Here is a 20,801-nt window from a genome sequence, read left to right on the forward strand (position 1 = left end):
TAGCTCTTGATAGTATTTTTGTGTGACAATTTTTGGAGGTGGATGGGTGGGAGGGAGTTAGATATAACCCTGTTGAACAGCACCTTCAAGGCTGCTGCTTCCTCCCACCCCTTGAATACTGGCATGAACCTGAGAGCTGAGTAGCTGCAAAATTCAAATTCCTACACCGCATGAGAGAGACCTCTGGTTAGATTTACAAACACACACACACACACACACACACACACAAAGTGTTCCATTTCTGGGTCTGCTTGCAAACCATTCTGTGGCCTCAGCAGCTTTTCCAGTCTTGTGTCGATACAGATATATGCTGATCAGAACGCTGTGTTCACACACTTTGCCTCCTCCCTGCAATTAACACTAAAGCAAATGCACTGTAAGCAGAGCCTTCTTTTACCTCATGTTTTCTTTTCGGTGAACTGTCACATACATTTCATAGACTCTCCCCTGGGGAACGGCCCCTGCAGGAATCAGCAAACTTACTCCTGCAGAACAACAACAAGAGAGAGAGAGAAAAGCAGATAAAATAAAGAGTGGAAAAGAAAGGCAGGCTGACCTTTTGAGGAAGAAGCTCGGGAACACATGGCTCTGCATGCCAAAATCCCACTCAAAGCAGGGTGCTTTATGGCTATCTTGATGCTTTTACCTGGCAGTTTATTACTTGCTGATGCCTCTTCCGCTTGTCTCCAGCAATGAAGGAGTCGGAAAAGGGGGTGTTTTCCCCCTCCCTTTTTGTTTTATTTAAGGAACAAGCAGATGGCTGCTCTGTTGCTTACATTGTAAAAATGAAGGAGGGGGAAACAACAATTACATCTACTATTCCAAACAGTAGTAATGGGATCATTTCCCTTGGCAATTCTCATTTAATTAAACTTTTAGAAAGGCCAGCAAAGCATTGCCCCATGAAACAACAGGAGCATTTTTTTCCTGCTGCCCAGAAGATATCAGTTTATCTGGTCATCATCTACCATTTAGGCATGGTAGTCAGTCCTGAATATTGTTGAATAGGGCATGGAGAGTTAGTAATCACTCCAAACCAGATCCTAAAATAAATGAAGGAAGTTAATGGAAGGAAAGTTTCATATCTGTTCAGCAACCCCTTGCCTCCCAGCCCCACCCCTCACTTATCTCATGTTCAGGAGAAGAACTATAACAAACAGATAGAGCTTCTGCTTTCTTGCAGATGATCCCAAGGTCAACCCCTGCTTCCTTCAGGTTGGGATGGGAAGACTGGAGAACCACTGCCAGTGACAGTATTGAGCTAGCCATTGCTCTGACTCTGTACAAGGTAACAAACATTTCCCTAAGTTTGTTCAGGAGGGCCTCCAACATCCTGATAAGGTGCTGTTGTTGTTGTGTGTGGGGGTTTTTTTTGGGGGGGGGAGGAGAAGGGGAAGGGAAGCTTTCTTTCCATGACCTTCCTTAAATCAGTATGCAATATCACAGAATTATAAAATCATAGAGTTGGAAGGGACCCTGAGGTTCATCTAGTCCCTGTAATGCAGGAACATGCAGCTGTCCCATACAGGGATTGAGCCTACAACCTTGGCGTTATCAGCGCCATGCTCTAACCAACTGAGCTATCCAGGCTACCCTTTTTCAGATGTTCTAAATGGGGGCAATGGACACATAGGAAGCGTGGGGTGGTGGCATTGTGGTAGCATACTCCACCCCAGAGCTACACACATTTGTGATAATTCCTGAGAGCCCGTATGCATTTAGTTAAATACACAATGAGTTCCCCCTATACAGCTAGAAACCCTTCCTTTGCAATGCTCTGTGTGCATTTATATGTACTTCTGAAAATGACCATTATAATCCTGGAAAAAGAACTTTCCCTATTTGAAACCCCTAAATATTGCATAATAACTTTCAAATACAAAAACACATATGTATTGAGGGATTCGATGCAGCAAGAGCAATGCTTTGCACTGGAATCTGCAATGAGAAAAATAAAAATCTTCGTATTCTAAGCATCTTCCTTTCTATCCATAGTGTTTACAGCAAACTGAAACTTGGAATGTCTAAATTGTTTTGTAATTAATTTGTCCTTTTATGTCTAGTGCCAAAAGTGAGGCTTTCTGCCTTGAAGGTTGGTTTGTCTTTTGGTGCTGCATGAAAGAAAAGGTCAAGGGTTCTGAATCCCACTTCACACATGGAAGTTGAGAGGCCAATGCTTCTGAAGGCAATGACTCAGAGCTTTGCAATTTTCTGCTAAAGAAGGCCAGGGCTTTGGGGAGCAAATATGTGTAATAGCTGAATAAACCCAAATTGGAGAAAGCACTCTTTGGTCTAAACACAGAAGATATAGATTTCCAAGAGTGACCTAAATAATTTTATTTGCTGGGGTATGTGTGTGTGTGCGCGCAAGTGCGCACGTGCGTGCATGCGCGCACACACACTTTAAACCATATTTTTTGACACATCAGTCAGTTTTAAAAATAAATTTTAAAAAACCAACTACTGTATTTGAAGTCACTTACCTGAATTTGGTACAATCAGATGACCTCCAAGAGAGTTAAAGGTGCTAAAAGCAGTGCATGATGGGTCTGTCTGCCGTGCAAGACTTTGGTTTTTAATGTTTAATGCTTCGTTATCCAGCAAGGATTGAGTGATCTGCGGGGAGAGTTTGGACGAAAAGTCGGACAGCTCATCCTGTGGAGTGACTGCACCCGAATTGTTGTACACCTTGATCTTCAAGTTGGGAAGTGGATCAAGAATGGGTGAGTTGGTCATTGGTATTTTATCTGACACATCATGCAAAGCGTAGACGGGGCCTCTGTACATGGCTGCAGCAGAAGTGAGGTCTGGAGGCACAGCTAGGAGGTCTGTGTTAATAAAAAGAAAAGTAATATGGAAATGATTAGGTATAAGATATACTCTTTACTAGGTGCAATATTGGCTGGAGTTAAAAAAATAATGTGGCTTTGTGGCAGATGAAATCCAGGATGAATATCTATATCAAGGGTAGCTAATACGATACTCTCCAGATGAAAAGAACACCAGTTTAGGTAACCCTGATTTACATGGAGACATAGAGAAGACTGCTTGTCTAGGGAAAAAAAGTTCCTATTCCTTACTTGATGTAATGAGAGGCGATAATCACTGGCTTTTAGCTGGATCCATATGATTTACATCCTTGTTTTTGTCAACAGGTTAAAAGGAAAATTCATTCTAATTGAACATACTACTGGAAATAATGAAAATAAAGGAAAGTATCTCTCTAACCTTAAAGAGTTCCTCTTTTTACTATACAAGTCAAAGAATATTTCAAAAACTGCAACAACTCCAAAGCCTGTTTGAAAGGAGACTAATGCAATTCAGGAAAAAATGAACATCCCTATTACTCTACCAAGTCTCTGAAAACCAATAATTTGTTTGCATTAGGTCAGCAAAGATCCAAAAACCCAAGACTAGACAAATCCCATTACTTTTAATATTGGTTTTAGCAGCAGAACCCAAGCTCAGAATTTTGAAAACTGTATTTCTCTTCATGAAGCCCAACAGCTAGCAATAATGAAACCCCAAATTCATGCCAAAATATTAGTAAAGTTTTGAAGTGTGAAACTCAGAATTATTTTTCTTTCAGCTCCTGCCAAGTATGCTTCGTTATTTATAATTGTGTTTCTGAATGCAGATTCTCTCCCCTCAGTCCTAATTTTGACGCAAGTTTGAAAGTGCCTGGTTCATATGCACTTTGTTTGGTTATATGAGATTTCTATAGTATAGAAGTAAGTGTACCAGTAAATGTTTAATAATGATGGTGGTGATGGAGCAATAAGTCAGGACTGGATTTAAAGTACTGGACAGAGGGCAACAGTTGATAAGGCTATAGTCAAAGCAACTGGAGTCCAACTCCAAATTTCTCTGAAGGAAATGTTCTCTGTCATACTTTTCATGCAAAATGCTGACTGCCAAACATCAGCCTATGCAACCAAATGGAACAGGAAAAGGAAACAGAGAATTCCAAATAACTATGAAATCATGTACTTTATCATTCCTAGTCAGGACTGAACTGTTGCCTGTGGCATCTTCTTGAGTGTCTTCTGCAGCAATGATTTAAATGAATCCTTGGCAACCAAACTGCAGCTCTGCTAATCTTCTGCCTTGGACAAAACTCTGGCTACGTTTACTTCCAACTTGATTTAACTTTAATTTGCAAAATATGATTTCTTTAAAGAAAAAAAGAATTGCGGCCTCAGCAAGTGCTTTTCATCAAGTGCCAAGAGGCTTACATGCCTTCATTTTCTGAAGCATCATAGCCACAAATATTTATGAGCACAATCAAGCCTAAGGGTCAATTTATATCATCAATATATTTCCCACCCCCCTGGGCTGTAGGCTGAAGGTTGAATGATCTGAGGCTGGATTTGGTCCTGGTGTCTCCAAACCCTGTACCAAAAACAGACTCCTGATTGAAGAGACTTACCATCTAGATTTGCCACAATGAAAGGGAGACTAATAGGTTTAAAATGGGATTATGGAAGATAAGGGAAGGTAAATTGATAGCATTCAGTGAAAACCTACATTCTGTCTTCATCCTGTTGATTAATTGCTGATCCATAATTACATGACCTGCCTTTTAGCACTTGTCCCAGGAAACAAATACATATAACAAAATGAAAACCTGATTGGATAGCTCAGTCAGTAGAGCATGAGACTCTTAATATCAGGGTTGTGGGTTCAAGTCCCGTGTTGAGTAAAACATGGGAGGACACTGCAGGGGATTGGAGCAGATGATCCTCATGCTCCTTCCAATTCAGTGATTTGGTGGATGAGGCCAAAGGACCATCTGGTCCAGCATTCTGCTCACACAGAGGCCAGTGAGATGCACATGGGCAAGACCTGAGTGCAACAGTGCTCTCTCTGCTTGTGGTTCTTAGGAAATGGTATTCAGAGGCATACTGGCTCCAAGAGTGGAAGGAAAACATATCAATTATAGCCATTGCTAGTCTTCTCCTCTATAAAGTTGTCTAATCCTCTTTTAAAAGATGGCCATTCAAGTTACTAGCTGTCACTAAAACTGGTAGGAAGATGTATACACATACATACATACATACATACATACATACAGATAAATTTTGATTTCTTATAGGGTGCTAGGATGACTTCAGGAAATGTACTGTAATTCACATGGCCCTAGAGATTGTCTTTTTATGGTCAATGTGAAAGGCCAAAGGGAAACTAACCTTGCCTCGCAGCTTTGATATTAACAGGCTGAAATCCACCATTTAGCGCTGAGGAGTCTATAATATCTGACTCAAAGTCCCGGTGGTTCTTCCTGTAGATGAATAATGCGACGATCACTGAAATAGCCAGGCACACGATCACGGCTATCACAATCCCGACATAGAGAGCTACATCATCTGAATCAGGAGCAGCTGGGGGGAAAGTTGGTGGGTTGGGGCAAAGAAGAATAAAGTATTAATTACGGTCTCAAGAATGTATGAAAGCGTATTTATACATTGCTATCCTTTCCTACAGATGCATACTACCAGTTTTATAGGTTAATTTAAAAACTACTTCAAAAACTCTCCACTTTGAGTAGATATTTATATTTATTAAAAATAATTCTCATAGCTGTTTTCTAATTCTTCATCTATGTTTCTCTCTTTCTTGTAAGGAGGTAGAATAACATACTGTTTATAACCGGATGAACAAGGCAAATTTAATCAAAAGAGGTATTCACCATAGCAGTTCATGGTGAAATTATCAATGCTAATTCATCAAGGCATGTGATCATAAAACAGACTCTCTTTCTTCCTCCCCTGCCCCTTACATTGAATGTTTCACTTTTTAAAAAGCAAGCCAACCTTAAACTAAACAAGTACAGAAAATGGCAGTCATCTTCCGAATCTGATATTCATCAAGCATATTTCTTAAGGGAAACTTATATGCCAAAATTCCATGGCCTAAAAGGGGGCTTAAGAGCACATAACTGTGTCTTCGGTTAATCACAAAGTTTCCATCAAGATATTCACTGTGATTGCTTGTGTAGTTTAGAATTCTCCTGCATACACACACAAATATTCAGGGACGGATCTATGATTAGACAGAGTGAGGCAGCTGCTTCAGGCAGCAGATACTGAGGGGTGGGGAGGAGACACAGTTGTGAGTGCCATGTGGCCTGTCCTGTACCCCTTACGCTGGCTGACTGTCCTTAATTGCAGATGAAGATACTTTCCGTTCACCAGTACTGCAGTAAGATTCAACTGCCAACCCAACTGGTTTCTGTATGTCCCATTGGGAAGGGTGCCATCTTGTCTTTCACCTCAGGCAGCAAGATGGCTTGAGATGGCCCTGCAGAACTCTCTTGTCTGCCATAAACAAGCTAGCAATCCACACCAGGATCCACATATGTGGAGAATTGCCCCCTCTATTGAAGGGACAAGGAAAGCTCCATGGGCGCTCCCATGATTAAGGGGCTGTGGGCACACTGCTGCTGATTAGCACGGTATGCTTCCTTTAAAGCAAGGCTGGGGAACCTATGGCCCTCTAGATGGTGTTGGGTTCCAGCTTTCATGCATAGCGCAATAGGAATGATTGCTTCAACAGAACATTTCCTAAATTGTCAGCTAATCACAACTGAAAGCTCATAGCTTCCCAATGCCAGCTCTAAAGCCATGAGTGGACCAGCCATTATGGAAGCTCTGCAACACACCAGGAACCTGATGGAAAGTGTCACACAACTGACAAAGCAATGTTTCCTACAGGCTCCTAATCAACAATAAATAAAATATCAAAATAGCTGATTTTTAAAAAAGCTCTTTTTCAAGACTTTGACTTGAAAGTGATCTTGGGATTTAAGCCCCCCTCCCGCATTTATGAGCAAATGGACAGATTTCAAGGGGTTTGCCATCTGCCAAGCAGAAGAAGCCTACAGCAGCTGCCCAAAGAATTAGGAAAGGCTCAAGAGTTTCTCCTGCCTCCAGTGGAGGCTGACAGTGACAATCCAGTCAACTCTACAGATAACAGCAGAATAAGCAGAAATGTCGTCATGGCTTGAAACACATACTGGACTTAACTTTGGGGATGGAGTCTGAACTATATGCACAAAGCAGGGTAATACAAGCTGAAGGACTGCCTTTCTCCCCAGCGCATCTGTCCATGCATTAATAGTGTTTGAAGGTTCTTCTTCAACCCTCTGAAGTGAGGTGTCTGTCAACTGGTGGCAAAGTCTTTTGGAGCTAATGTGTTCTAGCTCTAGAATGCTCTGCGTACTTTAATGTCTTATCAGCAAAAGTTTGGTCTCTCTGTGTGTTCCTAGATCATGCTTCATGGTCCTGCTCTAAATGTGGCTTTATGCTGTTGTGATTCTTTTACTTTTAATGTATAGGACAACTTTTTAAACGGAAGGGCGGAGTTAATACTGACTCAACAAGAAAGAAAGCAATGTACAGAACATATCTGAGCCTCTAGAATGTTTCACATAAGATTAGCCTATGAACCCTTACAAAAACTCTGTAACATAGGACAGTACTATTAAGCTCCATAGTGGGGCAAAAGCTTAGAAACAGTAGTTTGCCTACCACGTTCACAGCTGAACTGAGCTAGAATTTCTCAGCTTACTCACTTTGCTACATTTATTCTCAGAAGTCAGTACAGATTCAAGTGCTATAAAAACCTCTAAAAGCAAGCCAGGATTTTCAGTAGTTTTCCTGAGGGAGCCTGTCCAGCTTGTGAGAATTTTCACTATCTCCATGTAACACATCTCCTTTGCTAATCCCAGTGTAATACTTAATGCCACTCTTTGCACATACCCTCCCTCAAGGTATCTTTCCAAAAGGCTTAAGTATGTAACACAAATTTGATGCAGAGTTTTGATGTAGAGAGGGACAAAAATCCCACCATTATTATTTTCAAGCAGGCTAAGATTAGGAAATACAAACACATCAACAATTTTTTAGCAAGCCACTTTGCATTCTTTCTGTATAAAGATAACACTTTTCTAAAAGAGAGAGAGAGAGAGAGAGAGAGAGAGAGAGAGAGAGAGAGATATGAAAACACACTTTTTTTGTTCTTTGCTTCCTTTAAACTCCTCAACAGAGTCCTAGCTACACAGCTGAAAATGGAGAAATCTCCAAGAAGGAATGATCAAGTTCAATTTACTCTGTGCTAATGGAATTTAAAGGCTCCATTTTGCAAATGTTGCCACTTATTTTATTCAGCCTTCTCAAACAAGAGTAGAAGCAAAATCTGCCAACCATATATTCCCTCTTGCGAGTTTCTCTTCCTTAATACAAATCACATGTATGCAGCCATGTTATGCTTCCTGTTCTCCTGCTTCTGAATACACTTCTCTAAGTCTCTTGCTTCCACATGTTTTCCTGTTGTCCTTTTCTCATCCCATTATCTACACTGGATTCTTTAACGTAGCAGCCAATACACCTCTTTAAAGCTAGCAAAACACATACAAGTTAGGCTGAAAGTAAATCTTGGGAGTAGGAAATTGGTATCTAAGAACATAATATCAAACAACACTTACAAGACAATCCATATTCATTCTGGGTTCTCTGTTCGGTTGAAATAGGGTAAATGAAACCTTTAAAAGAAAAAAAAGATGGGAACAAAATCAAATTAACAAAGGGAGCTTTTTTAAAAACAAAAACCAAAAAAACCAAACAACACATGAAGAATGGTTTAATTTAAAAAGAAAAAAAGGAAAAGGAAAGGAAACCCATGGTACTTTAAAATTCTGATCAAGCACACTATTATAATTTTGCATCTCCTGTCTGCTCAGGAGCCTCACTAAGAATTAATAAGTAGGCAGATTGAATTTCAGAGCCAAAAATCGGTCTCGAGTCACTAACTTTGGAGTGCTTAAAGTCTTTCTTTTATTGAGCATAAACTCTAATGGATCTAATTTATTTCAGACATCAAGGGTCATTAGCATATGGAAAGTCTTCTTCCCCCCAATCCTTGCCATATGCTTTAATTCCCAGGACATGTTCAGTGGGGCTCTAAACAGGTTTTTTTTATTTAATTATAGTAGCTTGCTGTTGGCCTAATAGAACTGAAAGAGACCTGCCGTCATTGGTCAGAGGTTAAATACCCATTTACAGAGAGCTCAGCCCATGCAAAAGCCTCGTTCCCCCTGCCTCCCCTTTCCCCTAGATTTCCGGGGAATGGTTTTAACCTCCCCTTTAATAGAAATCCAATAGGAATTCTCCAGGGAGCAAGCAATTTGCCAGAGAGTTGGAAATGGAATGTGTTCCATTTGAGATCATTAGAAAATCAATAGGAGCCTTGAGATTGTAAAGTAATTTATTTTAGATTTTGAAGGCTTTGTGTAATATTGACAAAATCATTGCACAATTCACATTTTTTTATCCTAGAGACAAATAGCAAGAAAAGTGACTTTCTTCCTGATTTCCTGTGATAATTCAATGCTTCTAGGAAATCTGCCCTGTGGCTCCTGTGACAGAGAAAAGCTGTTGTTGTTGTTACTTTGTGCCAATACAGACATGATTATTTGGAAGTAAGTTCCTGCTGAGACCAATAGGACTTACTCCCAGGCAAACATGATTAGGATCAGGGCACCAGCTAGAGTGAATTTGGCTCCACTTGTGTTCACAAAAACAACAACAAAAAACACCCTGTGCCTAGATAGAAAAATACTGCAATGTTGGGCATGTGGGAAATAAAATGTCTGAAGACTGCTAGAAGTTGCTACCATTTCTACATGTACATCTCAACTCCTGGACTCTAAAATATGGGCTTATGCAACTTCAAATGTGTGGACCAAGAAGCAATTCAAACAAAGCAATACTAAATGGAGGACATGGTGTTTTGTGTAAGGTAAAGGAACTGTAAAAGATACTGCAATATGTAAGAATTAAGATTTTATGTGGCTAGACATATCTTCTGAGTTCCCTGTCTATAGAGATCAAGCAGGAACCTTCACTGTACTCTTTTTGTCACCTGCTAAAACATTCTTGTTTAGGTAAGTCAAAGCAAATGCTTAGAAAGTTGAGGTAACTGTAAAATGTTTTAGTATTTTAACTTTTGTTTGTTTGGTTATGAATTTTTCTTGAATTTATTGTTTTATCTTTTCTTGCTTTGAGGTTTTTTACAAGCAAGTTGTGTATAAGTTTTATGAAACAAGCGCATTGTAGACACCTTTTTAGCTTTGGCCACACTTCTCAGGCATGTGTTTTCATGACTATCATTTGCAATCCCATAACAGTCCACCATTTTCAGCCTCAGACCACCATGAATATGTTAGTGGAAATAAGCAAAGTGGACAAAAGAACAGACTTGGCTTCTCAACTTTACACTCTGACCCTTTCACCTGTGCTAATAATTCTATTTCCCAGTCAATACTGCAGAAAAGCAAAAGCTCACAGGCTGTGGCTCAATGGCAGAGCACATGGTTTGCATGCAAAAGGTCTGAGGTTCAATGCACAGCATCTTTAGCTATGGCTGGGAAGGAAGCCTGTCTGACACACTGGAGAACTAGTGTCAGTCAGTGTTGACAATACTGAGTTGGATGGACCAATGGCCTGATTCGGTATAAACGGCTTCCTACGTTCCAAGGGTGATAGTGCCACAAGGGTGACAGAGTGAAATCAGATCACTATGAGACCCAAGAGTTGCTTCTAAACTCTCAGTAGATTAAATGTTAATGGCCGGGTTTTGTCTCTTTCCATACATACTTCCTGTTATTGGCTTTGGCTTCTTATTAATGAAAAGGCTGAACCATTCCATAACTTAGATTTGCTTTCAGATTCCTAGCTGATTCACATTACTCCCACACAAGGTGCCAACTTGAATAGCTTCCAAAGGGAATGGACAAATTCATCGAGGATAAGGTTATCAATATCTAATAGGCATGATGGCCATATAATACCTCCAGTGTCCGGCAGAATCCGGGACCAGGGAGAAGAGTCAGTGGAAGAAGATTGGAAAAAAATTAAAGTATATCTTCAAAAATATTGTAAAATTAAGGACTGTTAGAAAGATGTTGGAAAAAGAAAATTAGATGGTTTTGGTTGAAATGACACAAAGGACTAAGTAAAGACGAGTTGAGAAATTGATGAAAAGAGAGGATGTTAAATTGTAATATGTTATGTTAAACTACTTAAATGAAAATAAGGTTGGAAGGATTTGCTGAAACAACGATCTGAATTAGAATACAAAATTGGGAGGTGAGAGGAGGTCAAGAAAATAAGTAAAGGAAGAAAGTTATGCAAAGGATTAATTAGTTTTTTCTATTTTTATCTTTCTCTTTTGGTGTTGTTATGTCTTTTTGTATTTTGTATTTTGTTTTTTGTATTTTGTAATTTTCTTTTCTTCTTTTTGTTATTTTTAAATTTTGAATAAATATTATTTTAAAATATATATATATAAAATACATCCAGTGTGAGAGGCAGTATGTCTCTGAATCTCAGTCGCTGGGAATCAGATGTGGGGAGAGTGCTGTTGCACTCAAGTCCTGCTTGTAGGCTTCCCATAGGCATCTAGTTGGCTGCTGTTAGAACAGGATGGTGGACAACATGGGCCATTGGCCTGATCCAGCAGAGCCCTTAGGTTTTTATTAGGGGTGTGCAACATGTGGAAACCATCAACGTGGCAGCCAGATAGTTCACAAAGTCCTGTTCACTAGCCATAGACTGTAATGTGAAGTGATGTATTGCCTTATGAAAGAACCATTGCAGAGTAATCCTACGTCAATTCAGCTATAATACCTTGAGCTCAATCTAGCACACCACAGGCCCAGTGCCCACATGCAGAACAAGGCCAAAGAAAGCCTTGATTCAGCTCTCCACTGTTAGAGTTTGTGCATGGGCACTCAGTGGGAGTTATGCACAAGTCTCTAATTCCCTATAGTGGTCTGATGCTCTGAATATCCACATGCATGTGCCACAGGGAAAGGTGGCAACACAACGATATGGGATGCCCCATGTAAATCCCTCTGTGCTCTAAACATAGCAGGCTGGACTGACCCCTTCCATTTTCAGGGAGGTCAGCTCACACATTTGGCTGAGAGCTACCCAGCACTTGAGTGGTCAACTAATGTCAGATCTCATGATGCAAGCTCAACATAAGACTAAGGGTGGGGTGACCATGTAGCACAAACCACTACCATTAAGTGTAAATGGTGATTTTGCTCTGTGTCGTTAGGAAGAAATAACTCTACTTCAGTATATGTTGTTTATACGTATCAACTGAATGCAGGCATTTTGAAAAAATGCTCATGGGTGATTAACATAACACCCCTTGCAACTGTTTATACACAAACACTTTTGATAATAGGAATTTACTTTAAATCAGAAACTTTAGCACCTTTCTGAAATTACATTTTAATTCAGAATATTAACGGGTTTGGGAGGGGCAAGGAAATTATTTGGGGGACACAAACAATCAGTGTTTGGTGTCAACTGCTTCATAAGATGTGAGCCTGGCCATCTCTCTTTAGGGTTTTTGTGTTTTTTTGAATGCTTGGCAATCTGATCTTTCATATAATAAGAAAGAACATTTTCTTTAGATAATGAGGCAAATCTGCTGAGATTAGTACCTGCAATAATGAAAAATGACTTTTCTCCCAGCTTCAAAGTGAGAACAGTGCAAAGCAGGGATTTGTAGTCTCTCCTCCTTGATCTATTTTGCTCACAGTATCAGCACTGCGGCATGGCGAGTACCTGAGGGACTTCAACTATCATTGCCACATTTCTTTACTAGGGTAAATGTAGAAAAAAGTGCTGCTGAATTTGACTCCACTATAGTTGCTGGCTCTGTTGATCTGTGCCTGGAGCAGCTGGTGTCATAGTCGCTAACTTGCTTTGAGGGGGAAAAAAGTAATTTAAGATGCCTCAAGTGGCTTTTGATGAAACAAACAAAAAAAAATTATTTTCAAAGGTTCTATCAGTGTTTGTTGCTAACTTCTTGTGTGTTTACTGTAGGAATAGTGCTGTTAGTTCGACACTTAGTTTCTTCCTTGCATTTAAATGAACATCTCAAATTATTTGGAGGGGTGGGAATTATTCATTCCAGTTTTAGGAAGGAAAAAGTAGGGCACAGCTAGACTTAAGGCTCTGTTGAAACTTCCATTATCATTTATGGGTTCCCCCCCCCCTCCTCCCAATACTGACAATGATTTTTCTAAAATCCATTTTTGGCTCCATTTCCAGTTCTCAACTTTGTAACACTGAGAGCTCATAGTGAAAATGGCATGATGGTCAAAGCAATATAGAAATTGTGGTGTGGTTGTGAGCAGCACACCCAACATAGGCCTCAAGTACTTGCAGTGAAATCTCATGAGTGAAAAGCAAGTCATGATGGAGATTATAGTAGGGGTTTTTCCTCCTAGTAAGCCAAATTAACCGGAAACTTAAATGCCTCTTGGCATTTAATATGCAGTTTGACATCCAATGTCACACTAGCAGACTTCCATTCATGAAATAGTATTTCCCTTTCCAATTCTCACCTTTGCAGGCACCGATTACAAATAAAATTAGTTTGGAGTGTTGGAGGCTGGTAATCATAGGTATCACAGGTGCTTGTGGAAGAGGAATTTAACCCTCATTCAGTCCTATGATGAAAGTTAACTTTATTGCCTTTGACTGCTGCATTTCCAATAATTATCAGCTCCTCCCCCAATCTGATATTTGCATTAAAAAAACCCTGAACTTTAAATGCAAAGAATCATTTAGCAATCATGTCTAGTTTGACCTCAAGCATAGCAAAATTTGGCACAAAATGCAGCAGTGAAGTATCACAAGAAAAAGCTCACATTATGGGGGGAACTATTTCTTTCTATTTCATAGCAAAATTTGGCACAAAATGCAGCAGTGAAGTATCACAAGAAAAAGCTCACATTATGGGGGGAACTATTTCTTTCTGGCAACCACTGGAAAGAACTCTCCCACTGAAAACTAGGTGTGTGCAAGGTGGGGGCAAATCATTCCAACATGCATTTGTTTTCATTTTTAAAACTTCAGTGTGTTTCATTTCTTATTCTACGAAAGCATTTGTCCTGTGACAAAGTTCACTGATCCCTGAATTTTTGAATTTTATTGATTTATTGATGCTACATTTTATGTTGTATTTTATGCTGTTTTTGTCACATTTTAATCAATGTTTTATATTTGCTGTTAGCTGCCCTGAGCCCAGTTTTTAAGCTGGGGAGGGCGGAGTATAAATACAAATTTATTATTATTAATTTATTATAGAGCTCTACGGGCTGCAGAAAGACAGAATGGACAATGTTTTCAAGGTAACTCCTTGTAGGATTTTTAAACATTTTTATTAACATCTTATATTAAGTTTTTGTAAGATTTATGTGGCGTGCAGGACAGCTGCTGTTCATTCTAAAAGTCTATCTTGGGGACCAGAACCTGAGCTGAGTAATCTTTGATTAAGTGTAGTCAAATTTCAATAAATCAAGTTCTAAAGCACACTAGACCTACCCATTCTCTTTAGTAGATTCTTCATGGATCTTTCCATACTCTGTTTTAGTTATAGTGACACTGCTATACCATTTACTTATGACCATAATGTTATATCAGCTCAGCTTTATTTTTATTTTTTATTTTTTAAATCTAGATGGTACAGATTTAGGCTGCTATCTGGCTCATATCATTCGCTCTTCCATCTTTGATACCCAGTAGGGAAATTTTGCATGCATGCATTTGAATTTACAGTGGTACCTCTGGTTATGAACGCTTCAGGTTACGAGCTCCACTAACCTGCAAGTAGCTGCTCCTGGTTGTGAACTTTGCCCCAGGATGCGAACAAAAACCGCACGCCGGAGACCCCATTAGCAAAAGCACGCCTCAGGATAAAAATGGACCTCCGGAACGAAGGGTGACGCTCGAGCACCGTACGCAAGCTGCTTGAGCGGTGCCGTCATTATCGGCGCCACAGATGTGCCGCCGGGTGGTTTGCCCTGCCCCTGTGGACGGTTTGCCCCACCCCTCGACACCCTGCCCCGGGTGCCGGAGACCCTTCCTTCACCACTGTGTACAAGTTCTCATTCATTTAGCGCATCTGATTCCTAAAAGCCACATAGATCAGCTCAGCAGTACTGACAGCATAGGCTTTGTATGCAAAAGATCCCAGGCTCAATCCCTGGCAATTCAATGCATAACTGGGATAGAATTCTGTTAAAAACCTCGGAGGATGACTGCTGGTCATAGGTAGCATTGAGCTAGATTGAGGTGGGTAATCTCCAGTCCATGGGCTAAATTCAGCCTGGAAGGGGACCCAAATTGGTCCACCAACCCTTTCTTGGCAAACCACACCCACCTGCCGCACACCTGATGTCATCTGTGATGTCAAGTGTAGGGCAGGTATCAATGTTGCTTCAAAGGAACCTGGGAGCTTAAAGTGAGCTCCTGAGTGCTCCTTTGCTGGAGCCAGGTGTGCTTCCACGACCCATCAACTGATGCACAGGTCGAGCGGACTTTGCACCAGGAGCAGGAAGAGTATTGCTGCTAAAATGAAGGAAAAGCAGCTTCATCAGAAGTTTGAAATGAAACTACTCCCTCCTTCTGCAGCCAGTGTGCCTTCAAAGAGCTCATCACCTGACATCATTATGACATCAACTGGCATCATTTGGTCCATGATGGTTAGGGATGATAAAATTTTCACCTGCTGAGAGGGGGAAGTTCTCCACCTTTGAACTAGATGGGCCAGTGTTACAATGTCTTTATCTAATAGCTTCCCATGTCTACCTTGTTCAACCACTATCACACATGTGTCCACACAACAGAGGGGGTAGTAGATTGTGGACCTGGCCCAATAAGGCAGGCCTGACACAGAAGTAAATTATGTTAAAATAGAAACATGTTGCCCCCACGGATCTTTGTTTGCATGAATGCTTTCCTGCATATAATTTAGTGCTTGAGTGCCATATCAAGTACAGAAAGCCCCTGTGTGCATGTGCTTTGCATCTGGATGGTTGGGAATGTGATTATGCAGATAGGCAGGTATATTCAGAGTGACTTATTCCATTTTAATACAAAGGCTCATTTAATTCCTTTGTGTGCACTCAAGAGGGTTTCACTGTGATGATCTTCCAAGAAAACTATTTTATTTTTTGCTTTTTTAAAACAACAACAAAACAACAGCAAAAGCCTCCTTTCTTGCTTACTGCAAGCTAATCTGCTTAAGGGCGTGATAGGTTCACATCACTAATATCGTGATCTATAATCCATTATGGGGGACGCAGGTGGCGCTGTGGGTTAAAGCCTCAGCGCCTAGGGCTTGCCGATCGAAAGGTCGGCGGTTCGAATCCCTGCGGCGGGGTGCGCTCCCGCTGCTCGGTCCCAGCGCCTGCCAACCTAGCAGTTCGAAAGCACCTCCGGGTGCAAGTAGATAAATAGGGACCGCTTACCAGCGGGAAGGTAAACGGCGTTTCTGTGTGCGGCTCTGGCTCTGGCTCTGGCTCTGGCCAGAGCAGCGATGTCACGCTGGCCACGTGACCCGGAAGTATCTCCGGACAGCGCTGGCCCCTGGCCTCTTGAGTGAGATTGGCGCACAACCCCAGAGTCTGTCAAGACTGGCCCGTACGGGCAGGGGTACCTTTACCTTTATCTATAATCCATTATAGCTTTTAAAATAAGCACAGAGGGAATTTGAACACATATTGCATAGGAAAAGCCTGACATGACCACTTAATTATGCAGGGCTATGTGTGTTGCCAGATTAACATTGTGTTGTAACATTACTACAACACAAAAGACAGAGTTGTTAAATTAACCTTTCTTTCCCCTCAAGGAACAGCTTGGAGGTCAATGTGCAAAACATAGAGAGAGCAGCTCCTGGAGAGCTATGACTAAATCCATAGCTCAGGATTTATGGGCAAGCGGCCTGTTCCCCTGGTATGTGTTTGTGTGTTCATGTGTGTTACCCATTGAAAAAGCAAACAAAAAACAGCATCATAAACAGGACTCCCTGCTTTAATTTGGATGCATGTTTTAAAAAAGTATTTGCACATTTTAAAGTGCTACCAGTCTGCATGCTAATTAGTGGAGCATTAGGCTTCTTCATACAACTAAGGGATTAATTTGGCCAGCAAGGAAGACTGCAGCAGTAGTTCACCTAGATTAACCTTTGCTGCAACCTGAGTGGTATTTTGGAATGGGAATCTGGACTAGTCTCAGTCTCACCTCTGACATACAGTATTAGCAGTTTTAACATTGCAGGCTTGCTGTAAATCGGGTCCTCCCTTAAAGAGGGCACATGTTGCAGAGAGACCTGGCAACTAAACCCTGTGTTGTGGGTGGGTTTGATTGAATAGCCACAACAGCCATTTGGTAGGTCCCTTGATGCTGGGTTCAATCAGGCCAATGGGACGCAAGCTAAATGGATCATGTGACCCAGAACTTCCTCTTTCGGTGCGTGCATCGGAACACCTGCCCACCTCTCCCTATATTTAGGGCTGTGCGCTTGACCTTGCTATGCCGTCGTGTGTCGTCTGTCGTTGGGACAGGGGCACGGCAGGAATTTTCCCCACTTGGCTGATGCCATTTGGGTTTCGCCTGCCATGTAGCAAATCATCACAACTTGTAAGATTGCGCATAGGCACTGGTTCATGTGATAGGGATGGGAGAACGCTCTCGCCATCCCTATGTGAAGGGTATTCCGTTAAAGGAATCCAGGGACTCAATGGTTTGGTCAACCCCTGTGAGGGGGTTGTGCCCGTGCCTAGGTCCAGGGGGGCATTTGGGTGGTGGAGATAGCCTGTTTCCAGCTTTCCGCTTATCCAGGTGTTCACGCTAGGCTGACCTATGCTGGTGCCCTGGGTCAGTGCTACTGCAACAGTGCAGGGAGCTAGTTGAACCAGAGCCTATGCAACCACTCACTTGCTGTAATCAATAAAGTTGTGGCCTAAATTCTGCCAAAAACCAAACCAAAATTTGAGTCTTGTCTGAATTTATTTAAGGGGGAGGTTTAAAGGTCTGAACATGCAAACTACTCTCTCTCAGCACAGCCCTCCAACCTGCAACTGAGATATAACTGAGACTGACACTGCAGGGTTTGCTGCAATCTTTTGTGGCTGCTTGGGTGGATGACCTAGGGCATACTTGTGCCTAAGCCCAGCACCATTAAAATCTTGGATTTCACAATTTTTATTGTCATCTCTCTATTCTGTCCTGTCTTATCAGTATGAATAGAAAGAGACTCCTCTCTCGCTCTCTGTGAGTGTGTCTTTCTCCTTTGCTCTTCTTTCTTTGTAGCTACTTGATTCTAAACTCCCTTCCCACCTGGTTGTCTGTCCCCCACCTTCAGTCATTCTCCATTTTGGATTCCTCCTGCCTTGGGGTTCCTATACTGCTCAACCCTCCTGATTTAAGTAGAGTATCCCAGCTTCTGATTGGATCCTGGAATGTCCCATCAGCTGACTCACGCACAGGGGGTGCTGTAATAATGATGTAGAACAGTGTGTGAGAGATGGGGATGGCAAAATTTTAGTGCAGCACAGGGCACCACTGAAATTTGAGAGCCCAAGATCCACCACTGAAGGACAGGTGGCAATTTCAACAGAAGTGGACTGCAGTGAAGCTACAGATCCATGACATAATAATAATAATAATAATAATAATAATAATAATAATAATAATATATTCCTCTGAAGTTGATAAAATACTTCATGGTGTGAACTGATCTGTTTCCCCCCCACTCATAAAGGTAAAGGGACCCCTGACCATTAGGTCCAGTTGTGACCGACTCTGGGGTTGCGGCGCTCATCTCACTTTATTGGCCAAGGGAGCCGGCGTACAGATTCCGGGTCATGTGGCCAGCATGACTAAGCCGCGTCTGGCGAACCAGAGCAGCACACAGAAACACTGTTTACCTCCCCACTGGAGCGGTACCTATTTATCTACTTGCACTTTGACGTGCTTTCGAACTGCTAGGTTGGCAGGAGCAGGGACTGAGCAATGGGAGCTCACCCAGTCGCGGGGATTCGAACCGCTGACCTTCTGATCGGCAAGTCCTAGGCTCTGTGGTTTAACCCACAGTGCCACCTGCGTCCCCCACCCCTACTCATAGCATACTACTATTAGTCAAGGATATTATTCAGCTGAAGTGATTATGTTGCAATCCCATGAAGACAAATCAGATTTGGTTACATGACATCACTAAGCCAATTCAGAGTTAGGGCAGAAAGCTTTGCCCTCGCTCTGAACAATTTTGGTGAACACTTTTGCCTCTCTTTGCAGCCCCCGATGCTACCCCTCTGCCTCATGCTGCGCATAAACATGAAATGCCTGAATAAGGCTCGTATATATGCAAAGTTTATTTTGCATTTAGAAAGTATGCTTAGGACTGCAGCCTTATTCTCCTGCTTAGGAATAATTTACTATTTTATATGTGAAAATTGCTTTTCCTTCAAGTAACCACAGGGGTCCAACAATGAGGTCTAGGGAGGAAGTAGCTCTTTGTTTGGAGGTGCTTGCTCACTCTAGATCCAAAGTTCTCTCCACAACAGGTTGGCGGGGTGACACCAGTGCTCAGTTTTATATATATATATATATATATATATATACATATATATATATATATTATTCAGACTATGCACTGGGTCATCCCTACAGTTTTCATTTTATCAACTCCACAGTTATCTCTTTCTACGCAGTCCTGATACACTGGTTTTTCTAAACTGTTGATGTTTAATGCACATGAAAATATGGCACATATAGAGGTAAATAAATAACTCTTCCAGATGGCAGATGGCCAGACTTTTAATGTGCCTTACAACGCAGACAGTGGCTGAGGCCTAATTAAAGCCATTACAATAATTATTAAATTATTGTAAGGGCTCCAGCTAGTAGAGGTTGTGTACTTGGGAGGCCTTTTCTAATAACAGCAGTTCTAAATTTTCACTACAGCTAGTTTTATTTTCCAATTCGGTCTTGCTGTCTCCCTCTCCCTCCCTCCCTCTCCCCCCTCTCTCTGAAGGCACGCTGACTTAATGACTATTCATCCTTTCACGTTAGGGGGAAAATACTAACTACAGAATAAGAGAGTGTGTGTACTGGCAAGATCATTAGTCTGAATAAATGTGACAGCCAAGTTGCACCAGAAATACCACAGTTAGCGGTAAGCAGAAACTACAGCTTTGGGTGAAAAATACTATAATTATGAGGGTTTGAGGGGTGGAGGGGCTCAGGGAAAGCTCCACAGTTTTTATCCGCAAAGAAATCGATAGCAGTTCTGACTGCTTCTTTACACAGGAGTAGGGCTAGGTGAATGAAAGAGCTTATTGATTTGCCTGAGTGATGTTACTGTAGCAAATAATGGACTGGAAGAGAAAAGGCTTGTAGATACAAAGCAATGTTTTTTAGGACATCTGTATTTATTTATGCAGCTACATATCCCTGGCTGTGTATAAGAGGATTAACTTCTTCTATATGTGTATTCTATCACAAGTACATTCCAGATGGCTAAGATCTTCCATTCACTATTACTACTACTTGGCCCAACATTACTCACCTAGCTTGTATCTGAGGAAAAATCTGAGGAAGAATCTGAACCCAAAGCCAGTATTGTGAATTGGACCAAGTCATGAAAGTTTCCATCCTATGGCTAATAATATAGGTTTGTATCCAATAGCATAAAAAATAATATACTATCTACATAATAATGACATTCCTATAGGGCTCTTATTCTTCAGTCACATAAAAATCTCCCTTCTCCAAAATATTTCTGCTTAAATGACTCTGCACGCACACAAAGATGACACACATCTGTCTAAATATAATCTAGCAGTAAAGCTCTGCTCGAAATGAAGGAGATATATTTCCTTGCTAATTTGTCATAATGGTCCATTCACACCAGCAGAGTTATATGTACAT

At 41.3% G+C, this 20,801-nt stretch overlaps 1 protein-coding gene across 3 annotated transcripts in view; it reads right to left on the reverse strand.

The window, feature by feature from the left end:
- UNC5C (unc-5 netrin receptor C) overlaps positions 1-20,801 on the reverse strand; it is a 321,936-nt gene that overhangs the window by 41,654 nt on the left and 259,481 nt on the right. For 2 of the 3 annotated variants that reach the window (XM_079990771.1, XM_079990770.1), the window contains exons 8-11: positions 8,486-8,542; positions 5,190-5,381; positions 2,484-2,828; positions 398-485 (exon numbers count right to left, since the gene is read on the reverse strand). In XM_079990771.1, coding sequence (XP_079846897.1) covers positions 398-485; positions 2,484-2,828; positions 5,190-5,381; positions 8,486-8,542 — 682 coding nt within the window. The remainder of the gene's footprint in view (positions 1-397; positions 486-2,483; positions 2,829-5,189; positions 5,382-8,485; positions 8,543-20,801) is intronic. The other variant, XM_079990772.1, reaches the window with a different exon arrangement.

Source organism: Podarcis cretensis, assembly GCF_951804945.1.
Source record: "Podarcis cretensis genome assembly, chromosome: 9".
NCBI classification, from domain to species: domain Eukaryota; kingdom Metazoa; phylum Chordata; class Lepidosauria; order Squamata; family Lacertidae; genus Podarcis; species Podarcis cretensis.